The sequence below is a fragment of the Bombus pascuorum genome, chromosome 13, assembly GCF_905332965.1.
Source record: "Bombus pascuorum chromosome 13, iyBomPasc1.1, whole genome shotgun sequence".
In the NCBI taxonomy this organism is placed as follows: Eukaryota; Metazoa; Arthropoda; class Insecta; order Hymenoptera; family Apidae; genus Bombus; species Bombus pascuorum.
In genome coordinates, this window is record NC_083500.1 from 10,641,118 (window position 1) to 10,654,372 (window position 13,255).

The following is a 13,255-nucleotide window of genomic DNA, read 5'->3' on the forward strand; positions in this document are numbered from 1 at the left end:
TATCTGTAAAATTTGAACCACTAAATTACAATAGTTAAAATATTATATAAAATAATGCCCTGTGCTTGTGCGGAATTTAAACGTCGCATTAAAGTGATATTTCATTTTTTAATAATTTTTCCATCGCTGCTTCTTTCACGCACGAAGAAATCGAAGAATTTATAATAATGTGACGTGCCAGTGTTTTTCAAATCGTGGAAATCTCTTCGTGTCTTCGGTTTACATAGATCACTTCCACGTAGTATTTATTCTATTATTCTAATAAACCTTGACAAAATTACTTAACAATTTTCAATAACTTTTCGCGTTAGAACTTTCATCCATCATTTCATTAAAATAAAGAAATAATGAACAAATGAAAGAGTAAAACGAAACTTCACCTATAACTCATCTAGATATATGATTACAGTGTTAAACTGGACAAGGTAGCTATTTTTCGCATCGCGGTTTCGCGGGTAATCGTTGGCGGCGTTTCCATGAAACGGAATGAAACGAAACGGGAGCGAGAAAGGAGGTGAAAAGGGTAAACGCGACTGAGAATGGGGAATATGGCGAAGAAGAAAGCTAAACGCGGTCTCTCACGGTACTTTATGCTACTTTTCTCCCAACAAGAAAACGTTTTTTTCTTCCCATTAAACCACTAGCTTTGGTCGGTTCTAACTTCCAGGTGTGGTTCAACCTTAAGGCTCGTTTAGATTAGTTAAATCGCTCGACAGCAAGTGCCCCATATCCAGTTCAAGGATCTTGAAACCATTTCACTAATATGAAACTCTAGTAAATTCAAGTTCAAAATTTCAGCTTATTCAAAGTCAAGTAACTTGACCAATAAGAACAAACAAAAGTAGAAATTTATATATAATAAATAATATTTATATAGAATGTATATGTGATGGATATATGAATAATCTCTTTTGCACTAGGCTGTGGGTCTGAAGTACGAGTAAACATATTACTAAACATATAAAATGTAGTAAAATATAGTAATACTTCAAGCGAAGTAGATAACAGGTATTCTGATAAAGAAATTTCAAATTATTTGTATTGACGGAGCTAAAATTTGTACAGCAATTTTGTGTAAATTATTAACTCCGACTGGTTCAAATGAATTTAATTGAACTCGTCATTTGATTTTGACATAACTAAAATTTGATATGAAATTGTTAGAAAATATTAAATACGATATTCCAAATCTTCTTCTTTATACAAAATTATAATTAATGATTTGTAAAATTTATAGGAAGAATAATAATGTAAAACCTAATATAACATGTAATAAAAAATATCTATACAATATAATTCTATATAACTCTATAATAAAGAGTGTTTATTCTTCAGACGTAAGTAGAATGAGACGCTACTGTAGAATGTGACGCTACAGTAGAATGAGACTTTACGAACGCGGCTTTACGCGGCTACTGCAATTTTTCACGCATCGACAAACGAATTGATCGAAGAGAAAAATCGCTTTTTATGGCTCTCGTCCCTTTCCTTCCCGCCTCGCTAATTACATTCGCTGGGCTGTTCGCTCATTTCCGTGTCGTTTCACTTGTGCTCGGTCACGTTCGAGCAGTATCGAGAAATATGACACACTTATTACATTATGGCTGAGCGTCGCGCCGTTTCTACTGTTAAAACTTGATTAACCGAAAATTTAATGGATTTACTTTTGAATCTTTATTGGCAACTTATTCGGCATCTGAACATGTGCACTCTGATTTCACTTTAGATTGTACAGAAATGTTTTGTGCCTTGCTTTTGCATCATATACGGGGTGTCACATATCAACTGTACTCACATAATGTTGTTAACGATCCGTGAGTAAATATAAGAGTAAAATATCATACAACGAGCGGTGTTCGTATCACTTAAACACTATTCGTATTCATACTAAAACATGAAATTTATTTTTAATGATTAATTAAACGAAAGGTGTTGAAAGGTGAAGATATATACAGAAGAGAAGAGTAAAATATAAAAATGCCAAAAGTCGATGCAAGCAGGAGATAAAGAATAAGGAAATTGCACTTTTTCCTTGAATTTATTGAAATTTCAACAAAATATGTGCGTTGACGAATAGCACTGAAATAGATAATATATTTCTTTGAGAAATAGTGAAATGTTAAAAATAAATAGTAATCATGTATGTATATTGTGTATGTTCAAAAAGTCTTTTAAAAAAAAAGTAAGGACATAATGGCTACGAGTTAAGATAATATTTAATATGTACTGTGTTTCAATATGTTCCACGATAAAGTTACGAAATTTCATAAAATAACAGGATTTATGTAACACGATGAGGGAAGAGAAGAAAATAGCGGCGGCGAAGAAAACAAAAGAAAAAGGGAGAATGGCGCTTACTGCGGCCGATATCGGCAAACTGTATAATCGACGAAATAATTACGTTCTCCCCTTAATAGGCGATCTTGAGAATCGATTTCTCTGATCGTGGAGAATCGGCGATCGAACGTTACCTCGCGACAGCTAACGATACGACGTTGGCTCTTGGCTTTCGAAAATCTGTAACGCCAGTGAAATTTTCACGGATGGTCGATCTTGGCTGGTCAGCCAACTGCGACACTGACGAACCGATTCCTTTTTCTTCTCTTTTCTTTTCTTTTTCTTCGCTAATTAACTCGCTACTACGACCTAAACAAAATACATACTCGCATTAATGTTACAGCGCTGTTCAAAAGTGTTACACAGACGAAGAAAATATTTTGTTGTTGCTAGACTATGGATAATTATGCAAATTTTTATGTACGCGATTAAAGAGTCACTCATAAAGATTTTCGTATATTTTATAAAAAGGATTTTATAAAAAATATCACAAAATTTCACGCCGAAGTTACGCTATGTATTTTGATGTATTTAGAGTAATTAATATTTTGGCTTCTTTTGCCCCGCTTCCGACTGCAACATTTTCTTAATAGCTTCGTTTTCTGCTTTCTGTAATTGAAAACTGAAATTACTGTTACTACAAAATACAAAGTCAAGACATTCAGTTATTCGTTAAGAATATGATGTTAAAACCATTTATTTGTTTTTTAATAATAGATATAAATTTTTCTACGCAATGAAACTAGTCTACGATCCTTATATCTGGAATGAAGTGGAAATAAGAGGGGAGCAAAAGCACTTGTCTACAAATGTACATACAAAGTGGTTTTGAAAGCATCCGTTCCTAGTTGTATTCTTTAATCTACCCGCATTGTGCTAATTAGCTAAGCTACGCGAATAATGAACATAAAATGTATAACGTGGAATAATTGCAAACCTAATAAAGACTCGGCTAATTGCCACGCAAATGACAATAGAGTGAAAATATTGTGAAAAAGTTCTCTTCGCCGGAGAATGTAATCGGATTTTTAATCAGTTAGCAGTTCCTCTCTTATCTCGAAACAACTCTGGAACGCTCTGTGAAGCAGAACTCTATTTAGATGCAGTATTACAATTGGAAACGCTTTCACGAGATATTTCAGAGCGCGTATGTCGCAATATTCCTTTATCGCGATTAAGTAAGAGATTGAAAATTTATAAAATATACGATAAATTCACAAGTGGGCGTCCTCTTCTGAAAATAAGAAGAAACAAGAAAGGATCGATTTTTTTTTAGAAATGGGAAAGGTCAGACATATTTCTTAATAAATAGTATAAATTCTGTAGAAATTTTTAATGGGATTTACTCAGACGATCTTATTTAACATTTAACATTTGGAATATTACAATAGAATATTTATAAAATTAATTATTAATACTATACTTGATTATTATTATTATTATAATGTTAATTTGAAAACATAATTAATTTCTTAAGTTGTTTCCATTACTTTAGAAAATAATATACATAGCATATTCTCTAGTTGCTCTTTATTCGTGCTAAATATAAATGAAATTTCTAAATTAAAGCCTTCTTATTGCAGAAAGCATTCAGTGTCTCGATAACATAATTATTAATAGCTTGTGAAACTCGATAGGAGAAATTGTTCACGGCGCCAGGAAACGTTTAAACAAATAAACGATATTACAATTTTACGATTGTTTATAATGAAACGAAACTTTCCATAAAACTTTTCTTCAATGTAACAGCTTCTCGTTTCCCACGCACACTATTATACCCCATTTCGCTTAAATAGGGAAGTTTACGATTCTCAATTTTCAATTCAGTAGGTCTTGGTAATTGATCGTAGAAACCACAAATAACTTTCTCTGGTTTTTGTAATGGTGTTTGTCGTGACTAATATTTCATCGTAAGCCCGTATTTCTTTTTTCGAATGTAAGAATAATTCGCCAGAAAAATTTCACAAATCAAACGGCCAGCTATTTCTCTGTATTCCCTTCATAATATTTGTAGCCTTTAACGAAATACATTTTCGATATACCTTTCATTTCATTTCGCATATTCATTATTCATTCTTTGGGGATAGAAGATTCGTCTCTGTTTACAGTGTGGTTATTCAACAGAAGTTGCATAATACTCCGAAACAACTCTGTATACGTATTACGTATTAAAAGAGACTGCTTAATCGTAAAAGAACTAAAAAGTTATGTTTTCAATTCTTGCGGAGATTAATCAAACTTTATCGAACCAATTTCAACTTTGTATTTCTCAACGAAGTTCCCTTTAAAATCACATGTAAATTATATAGTTGCATTATTCAAAATACCAGCAATTACGTTGCAACATTTTTATCACTTCGTAAAGTATGTTATTTATTGCATGTTTAATAATTTCTGCGTCATTAAATATATCAGTGAATAATATTCTCTGCATTAAGAATTCTCTCCTATTAAGTACATGTACCACCGTATGGTACACGTGCATGTACCACTGAATAATTTTCCACTCGTTGAAAGTCGTCTACATTGCTGAATAGTAATGCGACAATAACTTACCACAATCAAACGCTTGCTCGCTAATTAAACATCTATGAGCTAAACTTCCACCTGTCTAATACGTTTTTCTAAAAAAGAAAAAAAAATGCGACGTTTAAGTTAGGTGATTGATAGGTTTGAGCAACACGCGGTATAAATCTGAACGTTTCCTCAACGGTGACCGCATTTTTGTTAGTTTATCGACCCGAACGAGCACAAAGAAGAAAATGGCCTCTCCGAGGCGGACTGAATGGGCTCCTGGTGAACAAGATCCATGAAAATATTTCGATATTTCGCGTTTGTTTCCCGGTCAAACATTTAGGCGTAATAGCAGCGACAGGTTCCACGGATCAGTAACACGTTCACTTTCTTTTCAGGTGTCGACTAGCAGAACGACCTGTTGTTGGCTGCTGCTCGTCTGCTTGATCGTACTTCTCGGAACTCTCGACAATGCAGAAGGTAATCACTTACCAGTTTTCCAATGATATGAATCTTTGGCTTATTTTCCTCTCTTAACGTAATACCAGTTCGTTTCCTCTCGTTTCGAAATACTAGGATAATTGGTACTGCATATCGACGACGATTTGCTAAGAGAGCGATACAAGCAATACAAGGAAAGTAAATTTTTCAGGAAATTGGTTTGAGATAAACTGATAGCTTATTTTCATTTTAATTTAGTTGGTATAGTGATTTTTGGATTGATAAATCCCTACGGATTGATAAATGGTAAAATATTGTTTTTTACGTAGGAAATAGTTAATTATTATTTGATAATTGTGACATTAACTCGCTTTCAGAGTTTACTTTTGCAAACGTAGCGTCTCAAAAAATTAATCGCGTGCCAAGCCACCTCTTACGTATGTATTATGTGATATGAATGCATTGACGGTATAAATTAACGGATGGTGCTCGAAAAACAGCCGTAATTTAGTCTGCTATGTGTCAACTTTTTCTTCGGTTTTGGACCTGTTCAGATTTTACATTTTTAATTCAACTTGACGAGGGAAGTGCGATAAGTAATTCGATCGATAATTTCAGTCTTCCTAATCTTGTTAATTCGTTTCCCTGTCAAGATAATTTTGTTTCAAATCCGAGTACATACGATCAATTGTTCGACTCACTATATCTCAAAATCTACAATTTTCTGAGTTTATATGTTAGAATTTAATCTTGAAGTTAAGATTAATAATCTTTGGAAAACACAATGTTTGTGTTGAAATAATATTCAGTGATGTTTATTAAACAAAACTACAGAACCTGATGTATATAAGCGAGTGATATAATTAACAACGCATACAAGAATTGTTAATTGTTGGCCAGTTACTTTCACACTAGACGTAGGTAGTGACCCTTGATCCCTTAAATACTTTTGAACCCCACCCTCTATACAGTAATGAGTATGACCTGTATAAGTGTCCTGTTCAAATGCCTGTGTGGATGTCTGTGTAAGGGTACTTATGGCTATGCATGAAATATCGTTGTATTCCAACATTATACTTAGTTTCATTCAAGAAATGTTTCTTTTAAATTCTTTAACGTTCTAAAAGTGAAACTTTTATTCTATATATTTCAGGTATAGACAAATATTTTTCTGGTCAATGTATAAACATGCGATATCGCTTTGAAAGAATCATCAATTTTACATTATTTCATCGTAAAAGCATATGTAACGTATATTTCATCATTCGGTTTAAATTATTTCTACAACCATTTTTATTTTTCAAAAGACAAGGTTGCGGAAGCAAAGCACTATATAGAATGAGCGAAAGGCGCTAATCTCCATTTTCGTTTCTTCATTACAAACATGAGTCATTATATAAGAATGGCCCACATATTCTCAAATGATCAAAGTTATGTAAACTGGTACTAATATTTCGAGAAACTTTCTCGGACAAACATAATTTCTCTTCTAAGAGCATTTGCATAAATATATGTATATGTATCTATTTTAAATATGTTTTTGACACTCAATTCGCACAGAAAAGTTCGTACGAAAATCTAAGACAAATTTAACAATATGTAACTTATTATTATTAATGATTTATGTTAGTTATTTTTTGTCTTTATTGTATTATTCATTACTTTCGTGATTGCAGTTTCGAAAATTCTTCGCCTTTTGCGATAATGAATTCTTTTGAATAATTTTTATAACATTTTCAGAATAAACAATTTCAGAATAAATATTAAGTAAATAGAACAAATAGAGTTGAACATGCAGTGCTAATATCTTACCTATCTCTATTTCAAAAAGAAAAATCAATTTACAACGCGTTAGTATAAAAATAATGCGTGAAACAGGTACAAGAAAAAGATTTCGCAGACCGGCAACCGCCGCCCCATCGATATCGAGCGATCAGGAAGTCTCAGCAAGCGTGAACAGATTCAAGGTCACGCGAAATCGTATCAATAATAAGAACAAGAAGAATGAAATTCAGACTGGTAAACCGGAGGACTACAAGGTAGGTATGATAATTATTGTTATATATACAATGGTATAAAGAATTCTGTACTGATTCATGCAATTCGCTGAAACTATTCAACTATTTTAATGTCATATAATTAGAAATAAAAAAATCTACATTTACGCTTCAACAACTTTGTTACTTGTACTCCAAGAAATGAATTCTTTGAAAAAAGAATATTACAAAATATAGTGTAATTTATGATACAATTTACAGTAAAATTTAATTTATAATAATTTTGAAACGAATACCTTTTTGTCATACGAAATTTCATTTTCACGAGGAAGTGATTTTAAAAATCAAAAATAATTCTCTTTAACGTAAAAAGTTATGTTTTGATCTTCGTAATATCAGAAATATCCACTTGTTATTCCCTTGTTATTTACCTTCTAAAGGAAATAAATAGGAGACGAAACACAACGAAGGGATCGTAATGTAGTTTTAATTTGTACAGCTTGTATGTTACTATACAAACTGGTCTCAATACCGGACGAAAATTGGGAAATTTTTACCCGAAGACATACAACCGGACTTGTGTACGCACATCATATTCGCCTTCGGTTGGTTGAAAAAGAACAAGCTGACCAGCTTCGAGTCGAACGACGAAACGAAAGATGGAAAAACTGGATTATACGAACGAATCGTGAATTTAAAGAAGGCTAGTCCCTCTTTGAAAGTTTTACTTGCCATTGGTGAGTATCTTAGGGAATATATCTTCCTCGAAGATAGATAGATTCAAATATGTCAGCAAGAAAATGTATACTTATTTATTTATTAAAAAATTGATCAATTAAATAATGTTTTTTAAAATTTCTGTATATGAAGATTTATTCAAGTGTTACCGTTGGTAATTTTAATCAGGTGGATGGTCGTTCGGCACTCAAAAATTCAAAGACATGTCCTCGACGAGGTACGCAAGGCAAACCTTCATATACAGTGCCATTTCGTATTTGCGTGATCGAAATTTCGATGGCCTCGACATCGACTGGGAATATCCGAAAGGAGGAGACGACAAGAAGAACTACGTTCTTCTGTTGAAAGGTAAATACAGAATTAATGCTAATTGGATTCTCATTATCCGTACTTATATGCTCACAGGTAATTCACTTACAAAATCTACTGCTACATTGTAAAACTTCACACAAATTATCTAATTATACTATTTCATTTATGTACATCTATAGAGCTTCGAGAAGCGTTCGAAGCTGAAGCTCAGGAGAAGAAAATGCCGAGACTTCTTTTAACAGCTGCTGTGCCTGTTGGTCCTGACAATGTGAAAAGTGGATACGATGTACCAGCAGTTGCTAGGTAAATTGACGTAACGAAATTTAAATTTCTTAGCTTTACTTAGTCTTAGCTTTACTTTAGCTTTGCCTTCAAATAAGAAAACCTATAGACTATACGTTTTTACATTGTTACACAAATTATTGCAAAATGGAGCTATCTTCAGTTGCAAAAAGAAGAAATATAAAATTCGTCGTTTTGACGATTTTGTTAATTCCATTGTCAATGGGTTGATAAAAATCATTATACCTACTTAGCTACCTAGACTTCATCAACCTGATGGCATACGATTTTCACGGGAAATGGGAGCGAGAGACGGGTCACAACGCACCCTTGTACGCTTCTTCGTTAGATTCCGAATGGCAGAAACAGCTTAGTGTGGATAATGCAGCCTCCATGTGGGTTCGTTTGGGTGCTCCTAAAGAGAAACTGATCATCGGCATGCCGACCTATGGCCGATCTTTCACTCTCTCGAACGTCTCCAATTTCCGTGTTCATGCACCTGCCAGTGGCGGTGGCAAGGCTGGCGAATACACCAAGGAATCCGGCTTTCTTGCCTATTACGAGGTACATGCGATGTCTTGCTTCTGAACGTGATCTCTTGCTTCATCCAAAGTGCCATTTTACTCATTGAAACTTGCGTGGATCGTAAATTTAAATAAAATTTTTTTAACTCGCGAGGTCCTTAGATAATAGATCGATTAGATGCTTCCCGCATTTCTTGCGGTTAGAAATTTATTATCGCTTATTCTCAGTTGAAGGTAGTTAAAGGATAAGCAATTTAGCTGTCTGTTTGATTCTAATAATAAGTGGGAATGGTGATTACTGGGTTGTGCGATTCGAAAGGATAGTTAAAATGGTGGTTTTAAGGAAAAATGTAAATGTAGGTACAGTGGCTCGCGAAAGTATTTGAACGCTTATAGAAACTCTTTATGAATATGTTACACAAAACATTTCAAAAAGTTTAATACAATATCTACACATTTAGAAAAATTTTCCAGAGTAAAATTGTTACACAAATTATTGCAAAAAGAAGAAATATAAAATTCGTCGTTTTGACGATTTTAAAATGGAAAAAGGCAAAGTATGTGTTTAGTGAGTCACAGTATAGAGATGTTTGAATGGTCTTAAAGTTTGATTAACTTTTGAATGAGAATTTGAAGAAGAAAGAAGAGCAATTTTTCTTTCGTACACGGGGCTAATCATAAGTACACCTTTCTTCTATTTTCTATAGATCTGTGAGATGTTACAAAACGGCGCAGCTTATATCTGGGACGACGAGATGAAAGTACCATACTTGGTGCAGAACGAGCAGTGGGTGGGTTTCGACGACGAGAAATCTATTCGAGGCAAAATGGACTGGCTGAAGAGCAAAGGTTACGGCGGTGCCATGGTGTGGACGGTTGATATGGATGACTTCAACGGCACGGTTTGCGGTGGAAATGTCAAGTACCCCTTAATCGGAGCGATGAGGGAGGAATTGCTCGGAATATCGAGAGGTCCAAGTGCCAAGGACGTCGATTGGAGCGCCGTGGCCAGCACTATATCTGAAAGCATCTTGAAAAAGCCAGAACCTTACAAGATATTGGTCTCTGATGTTATCAACAAGGCGAAGAAACTTCAAAAACCGACAACGCAACTCGTCGTTAATCCATCTACCAATGGTAAACTTTTCTCCTCGAATTTTTTGATTTGCGTTAACGTATTACAGATAACTTAATCATTATTCGCAGAAAGGGCAGCTCAATCAATGTGCTACCTAACAAATTGGTCGCACAGAAGACCTGGAGCTGGAAAATTTGTACCGGAAGACATCGATCCAACTCTCTGCACACATATAGTCTATTCGTTCGCAACCTTGAAAAATTACTTGCTTGCAGAAGAAAGCGAGAAGGACACGGAGATGTATGAACGATTGATCGCCCTGCGAAATAAGAATCCTGACATTAAGGTTGGACCCTATTTTTCATACATATTGATCGATATTGATACATTTGATACATACATTGATACGTAGTTTGATACGTATCAAGCAGACCATGATATACAGGGTGCGCCGTTAGAATCCGGACAAAAGAAGTTTTGTGCAGAAAGTTGTTTATTTAAGTCAATACACAAAAACACATGAAAATGTTGTTATATCTCATTTAAAGGGTCCTTGCTGAGAACTTTTATTCTATGTAACCACCCTCTGCCTCTATGACCTGCTCTATTCTTGCTCTAAAGCGCGAGCACGCTGACTTCAACTGGTCGCGTTTAATTGTCGCGAATTCTGACTCGATAGCAGCTCGTAGGGAGTTGACGTTGGGGTGCCTGCATTTATTAGTTTGTCTCTCGATAACGCCCCACACGTAATAGTCCAATGGGTTTAGGTCGGGACTGTTAGGAGGCCAGAAATCTTTCGACCAAAACATGTCCACATTGTCAGAGAGCCAATTTTGAACAAGATGACTTGTGTGAGCAGGTGCGCCATCTTGTTGAAATAAATACGGCCTTCCAGAAGCCGTAATTTCCATCCACGGCTTTATTACTGTCTTCAGGACCTCTAAATAAACCTCCTTTGTGATTCTTTCGCCTTTTTGGAAGAAGTGCGGAGGCATGACGTCGCCCTCACTTGAGACAACGCTGAACTTTTCTCGCCGGAGAAGGAGAACCCTTCTCGAACCACTCTGAGGCTGCGTATCTCTTAGCAATGTCGTATACCGTCGATCTTGGGTAGCTAAAGAATTTTATAATTTCGACCGGCGTTCTCCCGGCGCGAAGACTTTCTATAATCGCCGCTCTTCTATCGTATTCCGGGTTTTGCTTAACGAGTTCTGTCATTTTGAGGTTATAGAAGACTTATTGACATATTTAACTAACTTCAGAGTCAATCAGCACAAACATCTGAATTCTAATATGGTGGGAACTACAAATTGAATTCTGTCCGAATTCTAACGGCGCACCCTGTATATCTTAGAAATAATGATTTTTCAGATATTATTGGCGATCGGTGGTTGGGCTTTTGGATCAACCCCGTTCAAAGAACTGACCAGTAATACTTTCCGTATGAATCAATTCGTTTATGAAGCCATCGAGTTTCTCAGAGAATACAAATTCGATGGCCTAGACGTTGATTGGGAATATCCACGGTAAATTTCGAAAAGTAATTTCTTCGCGTTTAATGTTCCCTCGTTCCTTCGTTTTATATTCTTCTTTTTATTTATTACATTAGGGGTGGTGACGACCGAGCAGCCTATGTGAATCTTTTGAAGGAACTTCGACTGGCATTCGAGGGTGAAGCAAATAGTTCTGGACAACCAAAATTAATCTTATCAGCCGCGGTACCAGCTAGTTTTGAGGCTATTGCTGCAGGGTAAATTCCAGTTATTGAGTTTCTTTAATAATTAATTAATTATCTTTAACAAAAACAAGTTTCAATATCTCACAACGTGTGGCTATTATCGAGCGTATGGTTTCGAAATGCAGCTAAATTATTTTTCTAGCTTCTTCCTTTGAGCTAGTTCTTTAATTTCAGATACGATGTACCAGAAATATCTAAGTATCTGGATTTCATTAACGTGATGACGTACGATTTTCACGGCCAGTGGGAGAGACAAGTTGGTCATAATAGTCCTCTGTATCCTTTGGAAAGTGCTACTAGTTACCAGAAAAAATTGACAGTGGTACGTATTGAAAATTACTTTTTCCTACATTTTTATTTAGTATGGTTCCACTCTTTCATGTAATTGACAAGTAATGTTCTTTCTTAACGAATATTCTAATTCTATAAGAAAATACCATTTTAAATGCTCAATTAAATCCTATAACTTGGCACTGTGAATGATCAGCACCATAAAATGTACATTTTTCAATACATGAGAATACCTCATATGTATATGAAAAAACTATAGGATTACAGTGCAAGGGAATGGGTGAAACAAGGTGCTCCAAAGGAGAAATTAATGATCGGTATGCCAACTTATGGTAGATCCTTCACATTAGTGGACAAAGAGAAATTCGACATCGGAGCCCCAGCCTCAGGAGGTGGAATAGCTGGCAATTTCACCAACGAAGCCGGATTCCTCTCGTCTTACGAGGTATTACACACCAGCGTATACTAACCTTTTGTCCAACACGTCGCATTAACAGAAATACTAAATGAATGTATAGATTTGTACCTTCCTCGGTGAAGAGAACACCACGCTAGTATGGGATAGTGAGCAACAAGTTCCTTTCGCGTACAGAGAAGATCAGTGGGTTGGATTCGATGACGAAAGAAGCCTTATAAATAAGGTAAGAGAAACGCTAATGTCAACATTTCTTGTGAAAGTCAACGAAAATATCAGAGATGCGCGTCAATTTGTTTTGCGATTAATATAATTAACTCACAATTTTTGTTTATTACATCAGATGCAATGGCTCAAAGAAGAAGGCTTTGGAGGTATAATGATCTGGTCGGTGGATATGGATGACTTCAGAGGAAGTTGCGGGGCTGGCAAGTATCCATTAATCAAAGCTATGATGAAAGAGCTACGAGATTATAAAGTGAAATTGGAATACGATGGTCCTTACGAATCTCATTTGAGGAATGGGAGGTACACCACCAAAGATCGTAAGTGTTTATTATTTATTATCTTATCACAAATTTATAGAGC

General features: G+C 35.1%; 2 protein-coding genes across 2 annotated transcripts in view; one reads left to right on the forward strand and one right to left on the reverse strand.

Moving 5' to 3' along the window:
- The window catches only part of LOC132913308 (small ribosomal subunit protein mS33), a 76,121-nt gene that overhangs the window by 43,490 nt on the left and 19,376 nt on the right, over nt 1-13,255 (reverse strand). The gene's annotated exons all lie outside the window — the stretch shown is intronic.
- LOC132913299 (probable chitinase 10) overlaps nt 1-13,255 on the forward strand; it is a 32,772-nt gene that overhangs the window by 18,612 nt on the left and 905 nt on the right. Inside the window, exons 2-15 of the mRNA XM_060971540.1 lie at nt 5,250-5,331; nt 7,171-7,331; nt 7,789-8,026; nt 8,196-8,375; nt 8,519-8,642; nt 8,876-9,185; nt 9,853-10,282; nt 10,352-10,569; nt 11,595-11,749; nt 11,833-11,973; nt 12,136-12,283; nt 12,512-12,697; nt 12,771-12,893; nt 13,011-13,212. Of these exons, the coding sequence (XP_060827523.1) occupies nt 5,250-5,331; nt 7,171-7,331; nt 7,789-8,026; nt 8,196-8,375; nt 8,519-8,642; nt 8,876-9,185; nt 9,853-10,282; nt 10,352-10,569; nt 11,595-11,749; nt 11,833-11,973; nt 12,136-12,283; nt 12,512-12,697; nt 12,771-12,893; nt 13,011-13,212 (2,698 nt within the window). The remainder of the gene's footprint in view (nt 1-5,249; nt 5,332-7,170; nt 7,332-7,788; nt 8,027-8,195; nt 8,376-8,518; nt 8,643-8,875; nt 9,186-9,852; nt 10,283-10,351; nt 10,570-11,594; nt 11,750-11,832; nt 11,974-12,135; nt 12,284-12,511; nt 12,698-12,770; nt 12,894-13,010; nt 13,213-13,255) is intronic.